Source organism: Lithobates pipiens, unplaced genomic scaffold (assembly GCF_037356315.1).
Source record: "Lithobates pipiens isolate NorthernLeopardFrog02 unplaced genomic scaffold, aLitPip1_a1.2 Scaffold_1, whole genome shotgun sequence".
Classification (NCBI taxonomy): Eukaryota; Metazoa; Chordata; class Amphibia; order Anura; family Ranidae; genus Lithobates; species Lithobates pipiens.
Genome location: NW_027507685.1, coordinates 106,826,324 through 106,842,424, shown reverse-complemented (window position 1 = coordinate 106,842,424; position 16,101 = coordinate 106,826,324). Strand labels below are relative to the sequence as shown.

General features: G+C 46.7%; 1 protein-coding gene across 1 annotated transcript in view; it reads right to left on the bottom strand.

Annotated features, from left to right (window-relative positions):
* The window catches only part of LOC143961272 (endoplasmic reticulum membrane adapter protein XK-like), a 46,414-nt gene extending 36,718 nt beyond the window's left edge, over window positions 1-9,696 (bottom strand). The window contains exons 1-2 of the mRNA XM_077470552.1: window positions 8,902-9,696; window positions 3,874-4,136 (exon numbers count right to left, since the gene is read on the bottom strand). Coding sequence (XP_077326678.1) covers window positions 3,874-4,136; window positions 8,902-9,209 — 571 coding nt within the window. The 5' untranslated portion in view covers window positions 9,210-9,696. The remainder of the gene's footprint in view (window positions 1-3,873; window positions 4,137-8,901) is intronic.
* Between the last annotated feature and the right edge of the window lie 6,405 nt (window positions 9,697-16,101).

Genomic DNA, 16,101 nt, shown 5'->3' with positions numbered 1-16,101 from the left:
ATAGTTGTCCTGTGGACAGATTCTCCCACCTGCAGCTCCTCCAGAGTTACCATGGACCTCTTGGCTCTTCTCTGATGAATGCTCTCCATGCCCGGCCGGGTGAGTTTAGGTGGACGGCCATGTCTTGGTAGGTTTGCAGTTTGCCATACTCTTTCCATTTTCCAATGATGGATTGAACAGAGCTCCGTGAGATGTTCAAAGCTTGGGAGATTTCTTTATAACCTAACCCTACTTTATACTTCGCCACAACTTCATCCCAGAGCCGTCTGGCGTGTTCCTTGGCCTTCATGATGCTGTTTGTTCACTAAGGTTCTCTAACAAACCTCTGGAGGGCTTCACAGAACAGCTGTATTTATACTGAGATTAAATGACACATGGGTGGACTCTATTTACTAATTAGGTGACTTCTGAAGGCAATTGGTTCCTCTAGATTTTAGTTAGGGGTATCAGTGTAAACAGGGCTGAATACAAATGCCCCTCCCCCACACTTTTCACATATTTATTTGTATCATTTATCATTCTCCTTACACTTCACAATTATGTGCCACTTTGTGTTGGTCTATCACATAAAATACTTTTTTTTTTTGGTGGAGAATGCGGGCAACGATCTCGCTACTATAAAATACATTTACGTTTTTGGTTGTAACATGACAATTTATCCCAAGACCAATTTACACAGTGTGCGGTGACAGATACACAAGGTCGAATTCCGAATGAATTTTCTTTTGAAAATCTGAAGGAAGAGCGGCCGTAGAATTTGTGGAAAATGTTGGAAATTTTTGGAAAAACAAAAACGATTTTCTAATCGATGATGGGAGAATTGTACGAGAGTTGTAATCAAAAAAGAAATGCGCAATGGCGCAAGAAAAGAAGTTTCCCCCGTCACTAAAATTATTTTCTGTAGGAACAAGGGGTGAAATTGAAGGCTTTGGTTGGTCGAATTTCGAAATCAATGGTGGCACCATCCGATCACAAAAAACACACTAAAATTTCTGAAAGGACATTTGCTCGATATTTGACCCATGGTACAGCCTGCATTAGCGGTGCAGCAAAATTTTGGCCGCTAAAAATAATTGCCCAAAAAATAAGGGTTTTCAGTGTTGTCCTGAAAGAAAAAAAAGGGCGGCAATAATGGCTGGCAAATACACCTGCGATTTTGCCACATTTTTAGCGTTCTTATGGTGTGTTTTTTCGTAGGTCATGTGAAAGTCCCAAAGAATGCATCAAAAACAGAACACAGCTGCATTTTTGATGCATTCTTAATGCATTTCAATGGAGAGGTGCGCTTTCGGGGCATTATTTTTTTTTTAAATGACCAAATATGAACCAAAAACACAGCGAGCGGGATTTTTAACACCCTTCAAAAGGTGCCGATAATAAAATTCACATTCATGATATTAAAAGTCGAATATAATATAATTAATATATATATATATTTTTTTTTTTACCACGCGCCTGCCCACAGTCAAATGACGGCTCTCGTTCTGGCAGGACGTCATACGAAGGCACCCCAGAATGTATGCATAACGTGGCGATCGCGCCCTGTTGCTAGGACACAACGCTCTCTGTAAAGATCCAATGACGCGACTCTTCACATGTAAATATGGAAGTCCCGGTAACGGGCCCTCCTCGCCTCACCCTGGCAGAGTGTGTGGTGAGATGAGACGATCAGCGGCATCTCCTCGCAGGGGAGAACAAGGCAGGTAATGAGGGCACTGATCATCAGTGTCCCGGATTACAGTAAAGCCCCAGCAGTGCCACCAATCAGTGCCCATCAGTGACACAAATCAATGCCCATTACTGATGCCAGTCAGTGCTGGGTTTAGTGCCCATCAGTGCCCATCAATGCCACCTATCAGGGCTGCCTATCCATGCCCATCAGTGTCACCTATCAGTGCGGCCTATCAGTGCCACCTAATCAGTGCCCACCAATGCTGCCTATCCATGCCCATCAGTATCGCCTATCTATGCCTATCAGTGAGGCATATTAGTGCCTCCTCATCAGTGCTGCCTATCAGTGCACATCAATGAAGGAGAAAAATTACTTATTTACAAAACTTTACTGACAGAAACTAGGAATACCTTTTTTTTTTGTAAAAAAAAAAAAAAGAAAAGAAAAACAGCAGAGAATAAACGCCAAAGGAAAACGCTATTAGTGTGAAAAAAAATGATAAAAATGTCATGTGTGTACAGTGTTACATGACCGTATAATTGTCAAAGTGTGACATCCCTTAAAAAAAAAAAAAACGAAAAACTGCCCTGGTCAGGAAGGGGGTGGGGGGGGATTAAAGTGCCTGGTATTGAGCTGGTTAAACAATGTAAATTTTGCTTTCGCTTTCAGGCGAGTGTATCCGGAATGTTTTCTCTTTCGGCACCAACATTTTCATTTCGGCACACAACAGTAGTTTTACTGCATTGTTTCCTTAGGTGTCCCATTCACAGGCTGCATTTTATCGTGCCGCTGCTACGTCATGCTACTGTACATTTGCCGTACATGAAAGTGTTTGGTTTTGTAGACTTAAAATAAAGTTTGTAAAAAATTTTTTATACATATACATATATATATATATATATATATATATATATATATATATATATATATATATATATATATATATATATATATATATATATATATATATATATATATATATATATATATATATATATATATATATATACACACACACACACACTTATTTATTTTTGTTAAAGTTTTTTGTATATTATATTTTTTTTTCTTCTTGTCATTACACATAATCAAAAACCCTCCCTGTGTTTTGTGAGTACTAGTTGATTACAACAATTTATTATAAAAATGGACAAAAGGAGGATACGAGAGATGGATAGAGTGTAAGAGATGCAACAGAAGATGGTCATGATGATGGCCATGCTATAGGAGATGTGTAGAAGACTATAGGAGATGGTTAAAGGTTATAGACCTGTTACAGGAGATAGACAGAGTGTAGAAGGCTACAGGAGATGGTCATAGTCATAGTCAGTCAGGTTGAATAAAGACACCAGTCCATCCAGTTCAACCTGAGTGAGTGTCTACAATTGTCCCTATCCTTGTACATTGCACACTCACATTGGTCCCTACCCTCAAGGAGCCCACAATCCAAGGTCCCCATTCATATACTAGGGCCAATTTTGGACAGAAGCCAATTAACCTACCTGCATGTTTTTGGATTGTGGGAGGAAACCGGAGTACCTGGAGGAAACCCACGCAGGCACAGGGAGAACATGCAAACTCCAAGCAGGTAGTGTCGTGGATGGTCATAGAGTGTAGACATGCAAGGGGAGAAGGAATTGCAGGAATTCTATAGAAGATGGACAGAGGGTAAACATGCAATAGGAGATGGTCAAAGACTATAGGCATGCTACAGGAGATGGTCAGAGACATACTAAAAGAGATGGTCAAAAACTTTAGCCATGCTAAAAGATGATCAGAGGGACTAGGGACATGCTTCACAATATAGTTGTTGTGCAGAGACCCATTACATGAGATTGCTGGAGATCACTGTTATTATGGGGCAATACGGAAACAGACTACTATGTTCAGGGGTCCCAAGGGTAGCAGGTTGGTTATCAGGGCCTTACATGCACTTTTATCCTCCTGCATATTCCGTAACCATGTTTTTGTAGAGTTTTTAAAGAGCCTTGTGATGTGCTGAATTGTGCACCACACTGCCCCCTACTGCAGCTGGCAGTGGACAGTAAAGCACTCCGGCAGCTCCCTGTTGACATGTGAAGCCCAGTTCCTAGCTGGCCACAGACTTGGTACCATTTTCACCCAGTCAACTATGTGCATGCCGAAAAATGATAGTAACGGCAAATTTACCATAACAAGCTTTATATTGCTGAAGGTCTCACCTCGTGCGGGGGGTACGTATCTCTCCAGGACGGTGACATACAACTGAAGGGTGAGTTGCGGTGTGGAGCCGAGAAAAGCTTGGATGACGGCAGTCCGCTTGAAGGCATTCCGATGTGTGGCCATTCTCCGCAAAGTGTGTCCTACCTCCCGTTCTTCTTCTTCAAACACCCCCCAGCTGCGGTGATGCTTTTTTCGGGAGATGCTCACGTAGGGTTCTTCCTCACGGCCCATCTGACAGTAGACCATTAACGCCTCCACACATCTGGGGGTGGGGCAAAAGAATAAAAACATTTCTTTATTAGAGTAATACAGACGTTAGGGCCTCATTTATGTGAGTGCTGTGGCCCGTACGGGAAAAGAACAATCAAAAGTGAGGTAAACGTGCAATAAATCGTGAATAAAAAAAAATGTATAAACCACATACAAAATATAAAATTAGAGCACATTTTGGTCACAGACTTCCTCAAGGGCATCAACTCCTGAGAAGCCTGTGTGGGCTCGCCTTATCAGTGTAATGACATCACTGTACTTGTGCCCTACCCTACGCATTGCGTCACGGACTTCCTCAGGAGTATCCATCCACCCCGAGGAAGTCTATGTGCACACATCTCATTTGACCTAATGCCACCCTGTACTCGTGACCCACCCTAGGAGTTCACTGGACTTTCTCAGGAGCATCTGGTCCTGAGGAATCTGTGTGCTTGTATCCTGTCAGGGTAATGATGACACGACATTTGTGGTCCTGCCATACCTGTTTTGTCACAGACCTCCTCAGGGGTCAGTTACTCCTGAAAAAAAGTCTGAGATGAAAGGCATAGGGTGGGACCATTCCTCAGGAGCATCCACCCCTGAGCAAGTCTGTGTGCATGCTTCCTGTGAGAATGTGATGACATCATCATGCTCATGGCCCCACCATATGCCTTTCATCATAGACTTCCTCTGGAGATGTCTAGGCCAGAGGCAGTCTGGCATACTACTTGTGAGTATGATGACATCACCATGCTCATGTCCCCACCCTATGCCTTTCATCATAGACTTCCTTAGAGGCATCCACCCCTGAATATGTCTGCGCATGCTTCCTGTGAATGTGATGACATCACCATGCTTGTGGCCCCATCCAATGCCTTTCATCACAGACTTCCTCTGGAGATAATCAGGCCCGAAGGAAGTCTGGCATGCTTTTTGTGAGTGACTTCCACCAGGAGGTGGGGCCATGAGCATGGTGATGCCATCACATTCAGAGAAAGCATGCTCATAGCCATCCTCGGAGGCAGATTCTCCTGAAGAAGTCTGCAATGATTGGCATAGGGTGGAACCATGAGCATGGTGATGTCATCGTACTTACAGGAAGCATGCACAGACTTCCTCAAGGGCCGAGGCTCCTGTGTAAATCTGTGATGAAAGGTATAGGGTGGAGACATGAACATAATGATGCCATCACACTCACAAGAAGCAGGCCAGACTTCCTCAGGGCTGAACTTCTCCAGAGGAAGTCTGATTAAAAGGCACAGGGTGGGGCCATGAGCATGGCGATGTCATCATACTCACAGGAAGCATGCACAGACTTCATAAGGGGTGGAGGCTCCTGTGGAAATCTGTGATGAAAGGCATAGGGTGGGTCCATGCTCATGGCGTGCTTACTTTCTATCAGTTGGGATGTGGTCGCACATGCGCAGTGTGTGTTTTATGTCCTTGGGCATACTGGAGTGTAGTGAAACAACAGTAGCCGACTTAAAGCCATAATCCACTTTTTGCCATGGGTGTGTGTGCTCCCAGGGCAGCTTCCCCTCCTGCCCACCCTTTGTTCTGGCCCTGGGTAGAAAATCTGGGCTCACAGAGATGAGTTTTATTGCAGAGGAGGAATGCAGTTTGTTTTTCTAGTCTCTTTAGCAAAAAAAAAAAAAAAAGTACTGAACATTAGAATGTTTATTCATTTAAATTAGGGCTGCAACTAACGATTATTTTCATAATCGATTAGTTGGCCGATTATTGTTTCGATTAATCGGTTAATAACCTTAAAAAAAAAAAAAAAAAAAAAAAAAAGTGTGGTGTATAATTTAGTTAATATGTAAAGTTTTAAAAAAAGGCTATTTATTCTTAAAGATCTCTATGCAGTAGTAAATATAAATAACCAACTATATGGTTAGGGAGCAAAATATCGAATCCACTCTGAGAATAACAGACAGAAGAGATATACTGTATATATATTAGAGGGGATATATACTATATATACTATTATAGGAGAGAGATACTGTATATACATTAGAGAGATATAATGTATATACTATTAGAGGGGATATACTGTATAAACTATTAGCGGAGATATACTGTATATACTATTTGAGGAATGATATAGTGTATATACTATTAGAGGAGAGATATACTATTAAAGGGTCAATCCAGTAAATATCATCAGACTCATTAACTTTAACCCCATGTTGTTACTGGCCGATTAATCGATTATGAAAATAGTAATCGATTAATTCCATAATCGATTAGTTGTTTCAGCCCTAATTTGAATAAGTCTTTCAATGCAGATGTTTTGTTAATCCACGTTTATGGAGGAGGCCACCGAGACACGTCATTTGGCTCTCCTGGCTTTTATCAGAAGACGGTTATTATCAAATCAGCCTATCGTGACTCATCGTTTCAGTTCAGCGTGTAACTGTCATTTCATTTCTGGAACCCTTTCCTGTCCAGGAGGCTCTAAAACTTTTGTGACAGCTCCGAATTCGAAGGTTTTGATTATTTCATTATTTTTATTATTTAATTCTAAGGTTCTAGGGAAGGGGAAGGGGCTTCATTTGTTCTTTAACTTCAATGAAGATTTATCATAAGCAAAGGGAAAAAAAATTTATACAATACTGTTCCCATTTTTTTTTCTCTAATTATCCCTATAAGGGGATCTCCGATAATGTGCAGGTTCGATACATAATATGTCAGTGAAATATAATCACTAAACAAAGGGAATATATTATTGACGTCTGAATATTAGGCAATTTCCAGGACTGTGCTCTTAAATCTGAAATCTTGCCTTGCCTGGTCCCCCCAACACGCTAATACTTTCCATTTTTATTACATTTCCTGTATTTTAGTCTCTGTGCTCCTCTATGCAATGCAGGCAGATCCTGTCTGGTGGGAGGGGCCAGCAGGGTGCTATACATCTCTTGGGAGGAGTTACGCAAATCAGCGGTGGCTAGTGGTATATTTTCGGGGGGGGGGGGGCGGCAAACAATGCACCCACAGCCACACCCCACCCACCCACTTCTGTGCACTGCAACAGTGTAAACCTTGCGTGCTCTGTGTGTTGGGGTGTCCTCGGTGGGGTGGAAGCCCTCTGGTATTGTGTGCCCTATGTAGCAATGTGCACCTTGCATGCCCCTTCCCCATGCTGCTCTCCTCTCTGTCACCCCGCCCATGCAGACCTCTCTTTCTCCACACCCATGTAGACCTCCTCTGTCTTCCCACCCACGCTGACCTGTCACCTCCTCCCCATGCAGACCACCTCTCTGTCATCCCACCCATGCAGACCTCTCTTTCTCCACACCCACGCAGACCAACTCTCTGTCAACCCACCCATGCAGACCTCCTCTCTTCCAACATGCCCATGCATACCTTCTCTCTGTCACCCCCCGCCCATGCAGACCTCCTCTGTCACCCCTCCCCCCAATCAGACCTCCTCTCTGTCACCCCCCGCCCATGCAGACCTCCTCTGTCACCCCTCCCCCCAATCAGACCTCCTCTCTGTCACCCCCCCGCCCATGCAGACCTCCTCTGTCACCCCTCCCCCCAATCAGACCTCCTCTCTGTCACCCCCCGCCCATGCAGACCTCTTTCTCCACACCCATGCAGACCTCCTCTCTGTCAACCCGCCCATGCAGACCTCCTCTCTGTCTACCTGCCCATGCAGACCTCCTCTCTGTCTACCTGCCCATGCAGACCTCCTCTCTGTCTACCTGCCCATGCAGACCTCTCTTTCTCTCCAGCTACGCTACCCTCCTCTCTGTCACCCCACCCATGTTGACCTCCTCTCTTTCTCCACACCATGAAGACCTCCTCTCTGTCAACCCTCCCATGCAGACCTCCTCTCTGTTTCTCCACCTATGCTACCCTCCTGTCACCCCACCCACACAGATCTCCTCTCTTTCTCCACACCCATGCAGACCTCCTCTCTGTCACCCCGCCCATGCTGACATCTTCTCTGTCAACCCACCCACGCAGACCTCCTCTGTGTCTCCACCCATGCAGACCTCCTCTCTGTCTCTCCACCCATGCAGACCTCCTCTCTGTCAACCTGCCCATGCAGACCTCCTGTCACCCCGTCCACACAGACCTCTCTTTCTCCAAACAGGCAGATCTCCTCTCTGTTACAGTGCACCATGCAGACCTCGCTTTCCGTCTCCGCAGCTACACTGACCTCTCTATGTCCCCACCCACTCAGAACTCTTCTCTGTCAACCTGCCCATGCAGACCCCCGTCTCCACACCACACAGACCTCTTCTCTCTCTCCCCACTCACTTTGACCTCTCTTTCTCCACTGCCATGCAAATCTCCTCTCTGTCAACCTACCCATGCTGACCTCCTGTTACCCCACCCACACAGACATCCCTTTCTCCACACCCACGCAGATCTCCTGTCACCCCACATCATGCAGACCTCTCTTTCCGTCTCCACACCCACGCAGATCTCCTGTCACCCCACATCATGCAGACCTCTCTTTCCGTCTCCACACCCACGCTGACCGTCTCTCTGTAAACCCGCCCATGCAGACCTCCTCTCTGTCACCCTGCCCATGCAGACCTCTCTTTCTCCACACCCGCAGACCTCCTCTGTGTCTCCCCACCCACCCTGACCTCTCTTTCTACAAACCCATGCTACCCTCCTCTCTGTTACCCCCACCTTCCCCAATCAGACGACCTCTCTATCACCCCCAACCCCCTCCAAATCAGACCTCCTCTCCGTCTCCCAGACCTCCCTTCTGTCGCTCACTCCGCCCACTCACCCCCCTGTCCATTCCCCTGCAGTACCTGATGATGGGTCCCAGCTGTAACAGATGCATGAGCAGTACGAGGGGGCGGTCCCGACCCAGGTCCCGGTGGATGAAGGTCAGGGTGAGTTGGACCATGATGGAGGGGATCAGCATGAAGACAATAGTCAGCGCCATCCACACACCGTCCTCCGAACGCCCGTACCCCGCCGCCATCCAGCAGGCGGCCGCCGTCTCCGCACAGAAGAGGAGGGTGGAGAGGAGGATGGAGACCGGAGGTCTGCTCCGGGACCGGACCGACACATAGTCCTCACCGGGGGGGCCGCCGGCCTCATACACGTCCTCCATGGTCCGAGAGATCGTACTACATTCTACCGAGGGGCCCCGATCTCCTCTCCTACCGCCACCGAGGGGCCACGAGCTCTTCTACCGCCACCGAGGGGCCCCGAGTTCTTCTCCTACCGACACCGAGGGGCCCCGAGCTCTTCTCCTACCGACACCGAGGGGCCCCGAGCTCTTCTCCTACCGACACCGAGGGGCCCCGAGCTCTTCTCCTACCGACACCGAGGGGCCCCGAGCTCTTCTCCTACCGACACCGAGGGGCCCCGAGCTCTTCTACCGACACCGAGGGGCCCCGGGAGCCGCCTCTCAGCAACACGTCTACAGGATCGTGATGTGTGAGAGCAGGTGTGTCCCCCGCCCTCCGCCGGGTCCTAGAGCTCGCCAGATACACCCTTCTACTGCCGACACAAACACAACTGTCCTTCAGATCCCTTCTCAACTGTCACTCCTACATTCCCCGACTCCCCTTATCAACTGTCCTTCCCCAATTCCCTGGCTCCCCTTATCAACTGTCACTCCTGAATTCTCCTGTCCCCCTCCTCAACTGTCCTTCCCCAATTCCCCGACTCCCCTTTTCAACTGTCACTCCTGAATTCTTCTTCCCCCCCTCCTCAGCTGTCCTTCCCCAATTCCCTGAGTCCCCTTCTCAACTTTCACTCCTGAATTCTCCTGTCCCCCTCCTCAACTGTCCTTCCCTAATTCCCTGAGTCCCCTTATCAACTGTCACTCCTGAATTCTCCTGTCCCCCTCCTCAACTGTCCTTCCCTAATTCCCTGAGTCCCCTTATCAACGGTCACTCCTGAATTCTTCTGTCTGCATTCTCAACTGTCACTCCTGAATTCTCCTGTCTTCCTTCTCAACTGTCACTCCTGAATTCTCCTGTCTTCCTTCTCAACTGTCACTCCTGAATTCCCCTGTCTCCCTTCTCAACTGTCCTTCCCCAATTCCCCGACTCCCCTTATCAACTGTCCCTCCCTCATTCCTTGGCTCCCCTCATCAACTGTCCTTCCCTAATTCCCTGAGTCCCCTTATCAACTGACACTCTTGAATTCTCCTGTCTCCTTTCTCAACTGACACTCCTGAATTCTCCTGTCTCCGTTCTTAACTGTCCTTCCCCAATTACCCGGCTCCCCTTATCAACTGTCCCTCCCTAATTCCTTGGCTCCCCTTATCAACTGTCACTCCTGAATTCTCCTGTCTCCCACTTCAACTGTCCTTCCCTAATTCCCTGCCTCCCCTTATCAACTGTCACTCCTGAATTCTCCTATCACTCCTGGTAGACATGTGGACTACCGAAAAATTTGTTTATTTTCGTTTATCGGATCATTTGTTATGATCAGCATTCATTACTTTAGATAATTCATCATTTCGAATGCATTCGTATTTGTGACGTTTACTAACAGTTACTTTAGCCAAATTTCTATTTTTATTTCTCCTGTCCCCTCCCTCGATGGTCCTCCTCCAGTTCCTCAGCTCCCCTTCTCAACTGTCACTCCTGAATTCTCCTGCCTCCCTTCTAAACTACCATTCTCCTTTTCCTGGCTCCTCGTCTCAACTGCTCAGCTATCCTCTGTTCCTGTGTTTTCCTACTGTACCTTCTCAATTCTATCCTCCTCAACTGGTCTTCTCCATTTCCCGGGCTTCTTTTCTCAACGGTCACTCCTGAATTCTCATTTCTTCCTCCTCAGCTGTCCTTCTCCAGTTCCCCAGCTCTTCTTCTCAACCGTCGTTCCTGAATTCTCCTGCCTCCCCCTTCAACAACTGGTCTTCTCCATTTCCCGGGCTTCTCTTCTCAACTGTCACTCCTGAATTCTCCTTTCTCCCTCCTCAGCTGTCCGTCTCACGTTCTCCAGCTCCTCTTCTCAACTGTCACTCCTCAGCTATCCTCCTCAGTTCCTGTGTCCTCTTCTATTGTACCTTTTTGTTCTGTCCTACTAAACTGATCCTCTCCAGTTCCCTGGCTCCTCTTCTCAACTGTCACTCCTGAATTCTCCTGCCTCTCTTCTCAACTGCCAGTCTCAACTTCCTGGCTCCTCGTCTCAACAGCCACTCTTCAGCTATCCCCAGTTCCTGTGTCCTCTTATTGTACTGTATCAATTCTATCCTCCTCCTCAACTGTCTCTCCAGTTTCCTGGCTCCCCTTCTCAACTTTCACTCCTGAATTCCAGAGTGACTGTCTTCCTCAACTGTCCTTCTCCAGTTCCCCAGCTCTTCTCAACCATCACTCCTGAATTCTACTTTCTCCCTCTTTAGGCTTCATGCGCATGAGACGCAGTTAAATGCGTGTTCAGAGGCAGTTGGACACTTTTTTCAATTGCCTCTGAACTCATTCAATGTTATCCTATGTGTCCATGTACAGTCTCGTTTTTTGCCATTTTTAGGCAGTTGTGTTTAACCTCATTTTTCCAGAAGCAAAAAAATGGGTTCAGATGCAAAAGTTTCCACGTTTCAGTCTCAATACGCCACTACCGCGCTTTGCCGCGTTTTCGCTTATAAGCAAAATGATGAAAAAACATAAAAAAAAATAATTTTAAACAATTGCAAGTGGACAATCCACAACTTGTGGCAAGTGACATGGCAGGTGGCAAGTGACGTGGCAAGTGACATGGCAAGTGAACAATCCACAACTTGTGGTAGGTGACATGGCAAGTGACCTGGCAGGTGACGTGGCAAGTGGACAATCCACAACTTTTGGCAAGTGGACAATCCACAACTTGTGGCAGGTGACGGAGCAAGTGGACAATCCACAACTTGTGGCAAGTGGACAATCCACAACTTGTGGCAGGTGAGGTGGCAAGTGGGCAATCCACAACTTGTGGAAAGTGACGTGGCAAGTGGGCAATCCACAACTTGTGGCAAGTGACGTGGCAAGTGGACAATCCACAACTTGTGCCAGGTGACATGGCAAGTGGACAATCCACAACTTGTGGCAAGTGACGTGGCAAGTGGATAATCCACAACTTGTGGCAAGTGACATGGCAGGGGATGTGGCAAGTGGACAATCCACAACTTGTGGCAGGTGACGTGGCAAGTGGACAATCCACAACTTGTGGCAAGTGACCTGGCAGGTGATGTGGCAAGTGGACAATCCACAACTTGTGGCAAGTGACGTGGCAGGTGGACAATCCACAACTTGCGGGAGAGTGGACAATACACAACTTGTGGCTGGTGACATGGCAAGTGGACAATCCACAACTTTGGCAAGTGACGTGGCAAGTGGACAATCCACAACTTGTGGCAGGTGACGTGGCAAGTGGACAATCCACAACTTGTGGCAGGTGATGTGGCAAGTGGACAATCCACAACTTGTGGCAGGTGATGTGGCAAGTGGACAATCCACAACTTGTGGCAGGTGATGTGGCAAGTGGACAATCCACAACTTGTGGCAGGTGCCGTGGCAAGTGACACGCTAAATAAAAGTACACTGCTGCTCTCACAGCTGCTGCTACTCACTCTGGTCTCACAAAATTGCTAAAATAGTTAACAATACTGTTTTTTTGAGCTTGGGGAGGGTCTATGATGTTTAGCTTAACTAAATGCTTCTAGACGCAAACGCAGTAAAACACAGCTAAATTGCGGTAAGAATTGAGGCAAAACGGGTGTTTCTAAATGCCGGTTTCAGCTTTTAAAAACGTGTTCAGCAGAGTTTGCATCGGCGTCTCGTGTGCATGAAGCCTTAACTGTCATTCTCCATTTCCCGGGCTTCTCTTCTCAACTGTCACACCTGAATTCTCCTTTCTCCCTCCTCCGCTGTCCTTCTCAAGTTCCCCAGCTCCTCTTCTCAACTGTCACTCCTCAGCTATCCCCAGTTCCTGTGTCCTCCTATTTTACCGTCTCAATTCTATCCTCCTCCTCCTCAACTGTCTTTCTCCAGTTCCCAGGCTTTCCTTCTCAACTCTGACTCCTGAATTTCAGAGTGACTGTCTTCCTCCTCAACTGTCCTCCAGTTTATCAGCTCTTTTTCTCAACTGTCACTCCTGAATTCTCCTGTCTCCCTCTTCAACTGTTATTCTCCATTTCCTGGGCTTCTCTTCTAAACTGTCACTCCTGAATTCTCCTTGCTCCCTTTTCATCTGTCCTTCTTAAGTTCCCCAGCTCCTCCTCTAAACTGTCACTCCTCAGCTATCCTCCTCAGTTCCTGTGTCCTCCCCTTCTATTGTACCTCTTTGTTCTGTCCTCCTAAACTGATCTTCTCCAGTTCCCTTGCTCCTCTTCTCAACTGTCACTCCTGAAGTCTCCTGTCTCCCTTCTCAACGGCCAGTCTCCACTTCCTGGGTCCTCATCTCAACTGTCACTCCTCAGCTATCCCCAGTTTCTTTGTCCTCCTATTGTACCGTCTCAATTCTGTCCTCCTTCTCAACTGTCCTTCTCCAGTTCCACAGCTCTTCTTCTCAACCATCACTCCTGAATTCTCCTGTCTCTCTTCAACTGTCCTTCTCCAGTTTTCTGGCTCCTTTTCTCAACTGTCACTCCTCAGCTATCCTCAGTTCCTGTACAAATGTGCACCTTTGCTTAGGATAACCTCCGCCCGTTAGCCACGCAAATAAAAGGCGCTCAGCATCAAAAAATATGCTTTCTACCTGGGAGCTGTGGAATTTAAGCAGCTGTTCTAAAAGGTATTAAATCAATAAAACCACTAGAAAACGTTAAACAAAAATCTGCGAGGTGAATGGATAAATCAATTCACCCGTAGAAACAACAGCGCATAATACTCAATAGAAAAAAAGAAATTATATGTGATTTGTGCTAGTGTAAACTATTGTTCTACGGAAAAACATGTATATCTTCCCAAATGTAGTCATACAAAATAGGTATTGTCCATGATCACTGTCCATATATCCAGATTATACTGAGTAATCAAGATGGTTTCAGGGAAAAAAACTGAAACGGAATATCTATTTCAGTCCATAAACAGAAAATAAAAAGCAAAACTGAAACAGTGTCCTGGTACAGAGTGTACGATGCAATCCTTCCTTAACATGATTAAACTTCCAACAGTAAAATGCAGTGATCCCGAATTTGCTGGGGTGCAATCTCAAGCATGAGGTGACCCCCCTTAGTAATATTCTTACCAGATGTGCCTGGTTACATAGGCTCTCAGATATTACTCCTCATCGGCTCGATAAGAGGAGGTAAGAGGAGTAGAGCACACCGCAGGAGAGGAGCGGAGAACACCGGAGTGGAGCACACAGTCATCAAGATCTTGAATCACCCGGCACTTATGAAGTGGATGAGATCCAGCCGATGAGTAATATCTGAGAGCCCGTGTAACCAAGCACATCTGATCGTGTATTACCTGGCGCTTATGAAGCGGATGAGATCGAGCCGATGAGGAGTAATATCTGAGAGCCTATGTAACCAGGCACATCTGGTAAGAATATTACTAAGGGGGGTCACCTCATGCTTGAGATTGCACCCCAGCAAATTCGGGATCACTGCATTTTACTGTTGGAAGTTTAATCATGTTAAGGAAGGATTGCATCGTAAACTCCTTATGATCTGTACCAGGACACTTTGTTTCAGTTTTGCTTTTTATTTTCTGTTTATGGACTGAAATAGATATTCCGTTTCAGTTTTTTTCCCTGAAACCATCTTGATTACTCAGTATAATCTGGATATATGGACAGTGATCATGGACAATACCTATTTTGTATGACTACATTTGGGAAGATATACATGTTTTTCCGTAGAACAATAGTTTGCACTAGCACAAATCACATATAATTTCTTTTTTTCTATTGAGTATTATGCGCTGTTGTTTCTACGGGTGAATTGATTTATCCATTCACCTCGCAGATTTTTGTTTAACATATCCTCAGTTCCTGTGTGCTCCCTTGTACCTCCTCAATTCTATCTTCCTCCTCAACTGTCCTTCTCCAGTTCCCTGGCTCCTCTTCTCAATTGTCACTCAGTACTCGTGTCCTATTGTAGCTCAGTTCTTTCCTCTTCAATTGTCCCTTCTCAGTTCTCCTGTCCCCCCTTTCAACCATCCTTCAGTTCTGGTCCTATCCTCGCTTGCCCCTTCTCAGTTCCTCTGGCCCCTTTCTCACCCGTCCTCCTTCATTTCACCTGTCCCCTTTCTCAGTTATACCTATTTAATTCCCCCGTCCCCTGCTCAACTGTCTTTCAGTTCCAGAACACAGCGCGTCCCATTCAGAAAGCGCTGCGGGACTCGCGCATGCGCAGTAGCTGCGGGACTCGCGCATGCGCAGTAGGAAACGGGCAGTGAAGCCATAAGGCTCCGCTGCCTGTTTCCCTTACAAGGGATGGCGGCGCCGAGAGCCGAGGGACGGGTCGGCCTCGGGCGGCCGACATCGCGGGCGCCCTGGACAGGTGAGTGTGTTTATTAAGTCAGCAGCTGCAGTGTTTGCAGCTGCTGACTTTTTTTTTTTTTTTAACCGGCCCTCCGCTTTAATTGTCCATTCTTAGATCCCCTGCCCCCCTTTTCAACTGTGCTTCTTTCAGTTCTCCTGGTCCTATCCCCACTTGTCTCTCTTAGATTCCTCTGGCCCCTTCCTCAACTGTCCTTCATTTCTCTTGTCCACTTCCTCAGTTGTCCCCCCTCAAATCCATTGTCTCTGTTCAACTGTCCTTTAGTCATCCTGTCCCTTTCCTCAAGTCGTCCTTTTTTCATTTCCACTTCCTCAATCTCTGTTTTCCAGTTCCCCTGCCCCCTTCCTCGATTTTGCCTCCTTAATTCCCCCTGTTCCCTCTCTCAACTGCCATTTATTTCTGCTGTCCCCTTTCTCAATTGTTTCCTTAATTACCCTGTCCCCCTTCTCAGCTGTCCTTCAATTCTCCTGTCACCTTTATTCAACTGTCCCTTCTCATCTCCTCTACTCTCTCCCTTACCTGTCCTTCAGTTCTCCTATTGTCCTCAACTGTTCCTCTTTAATCA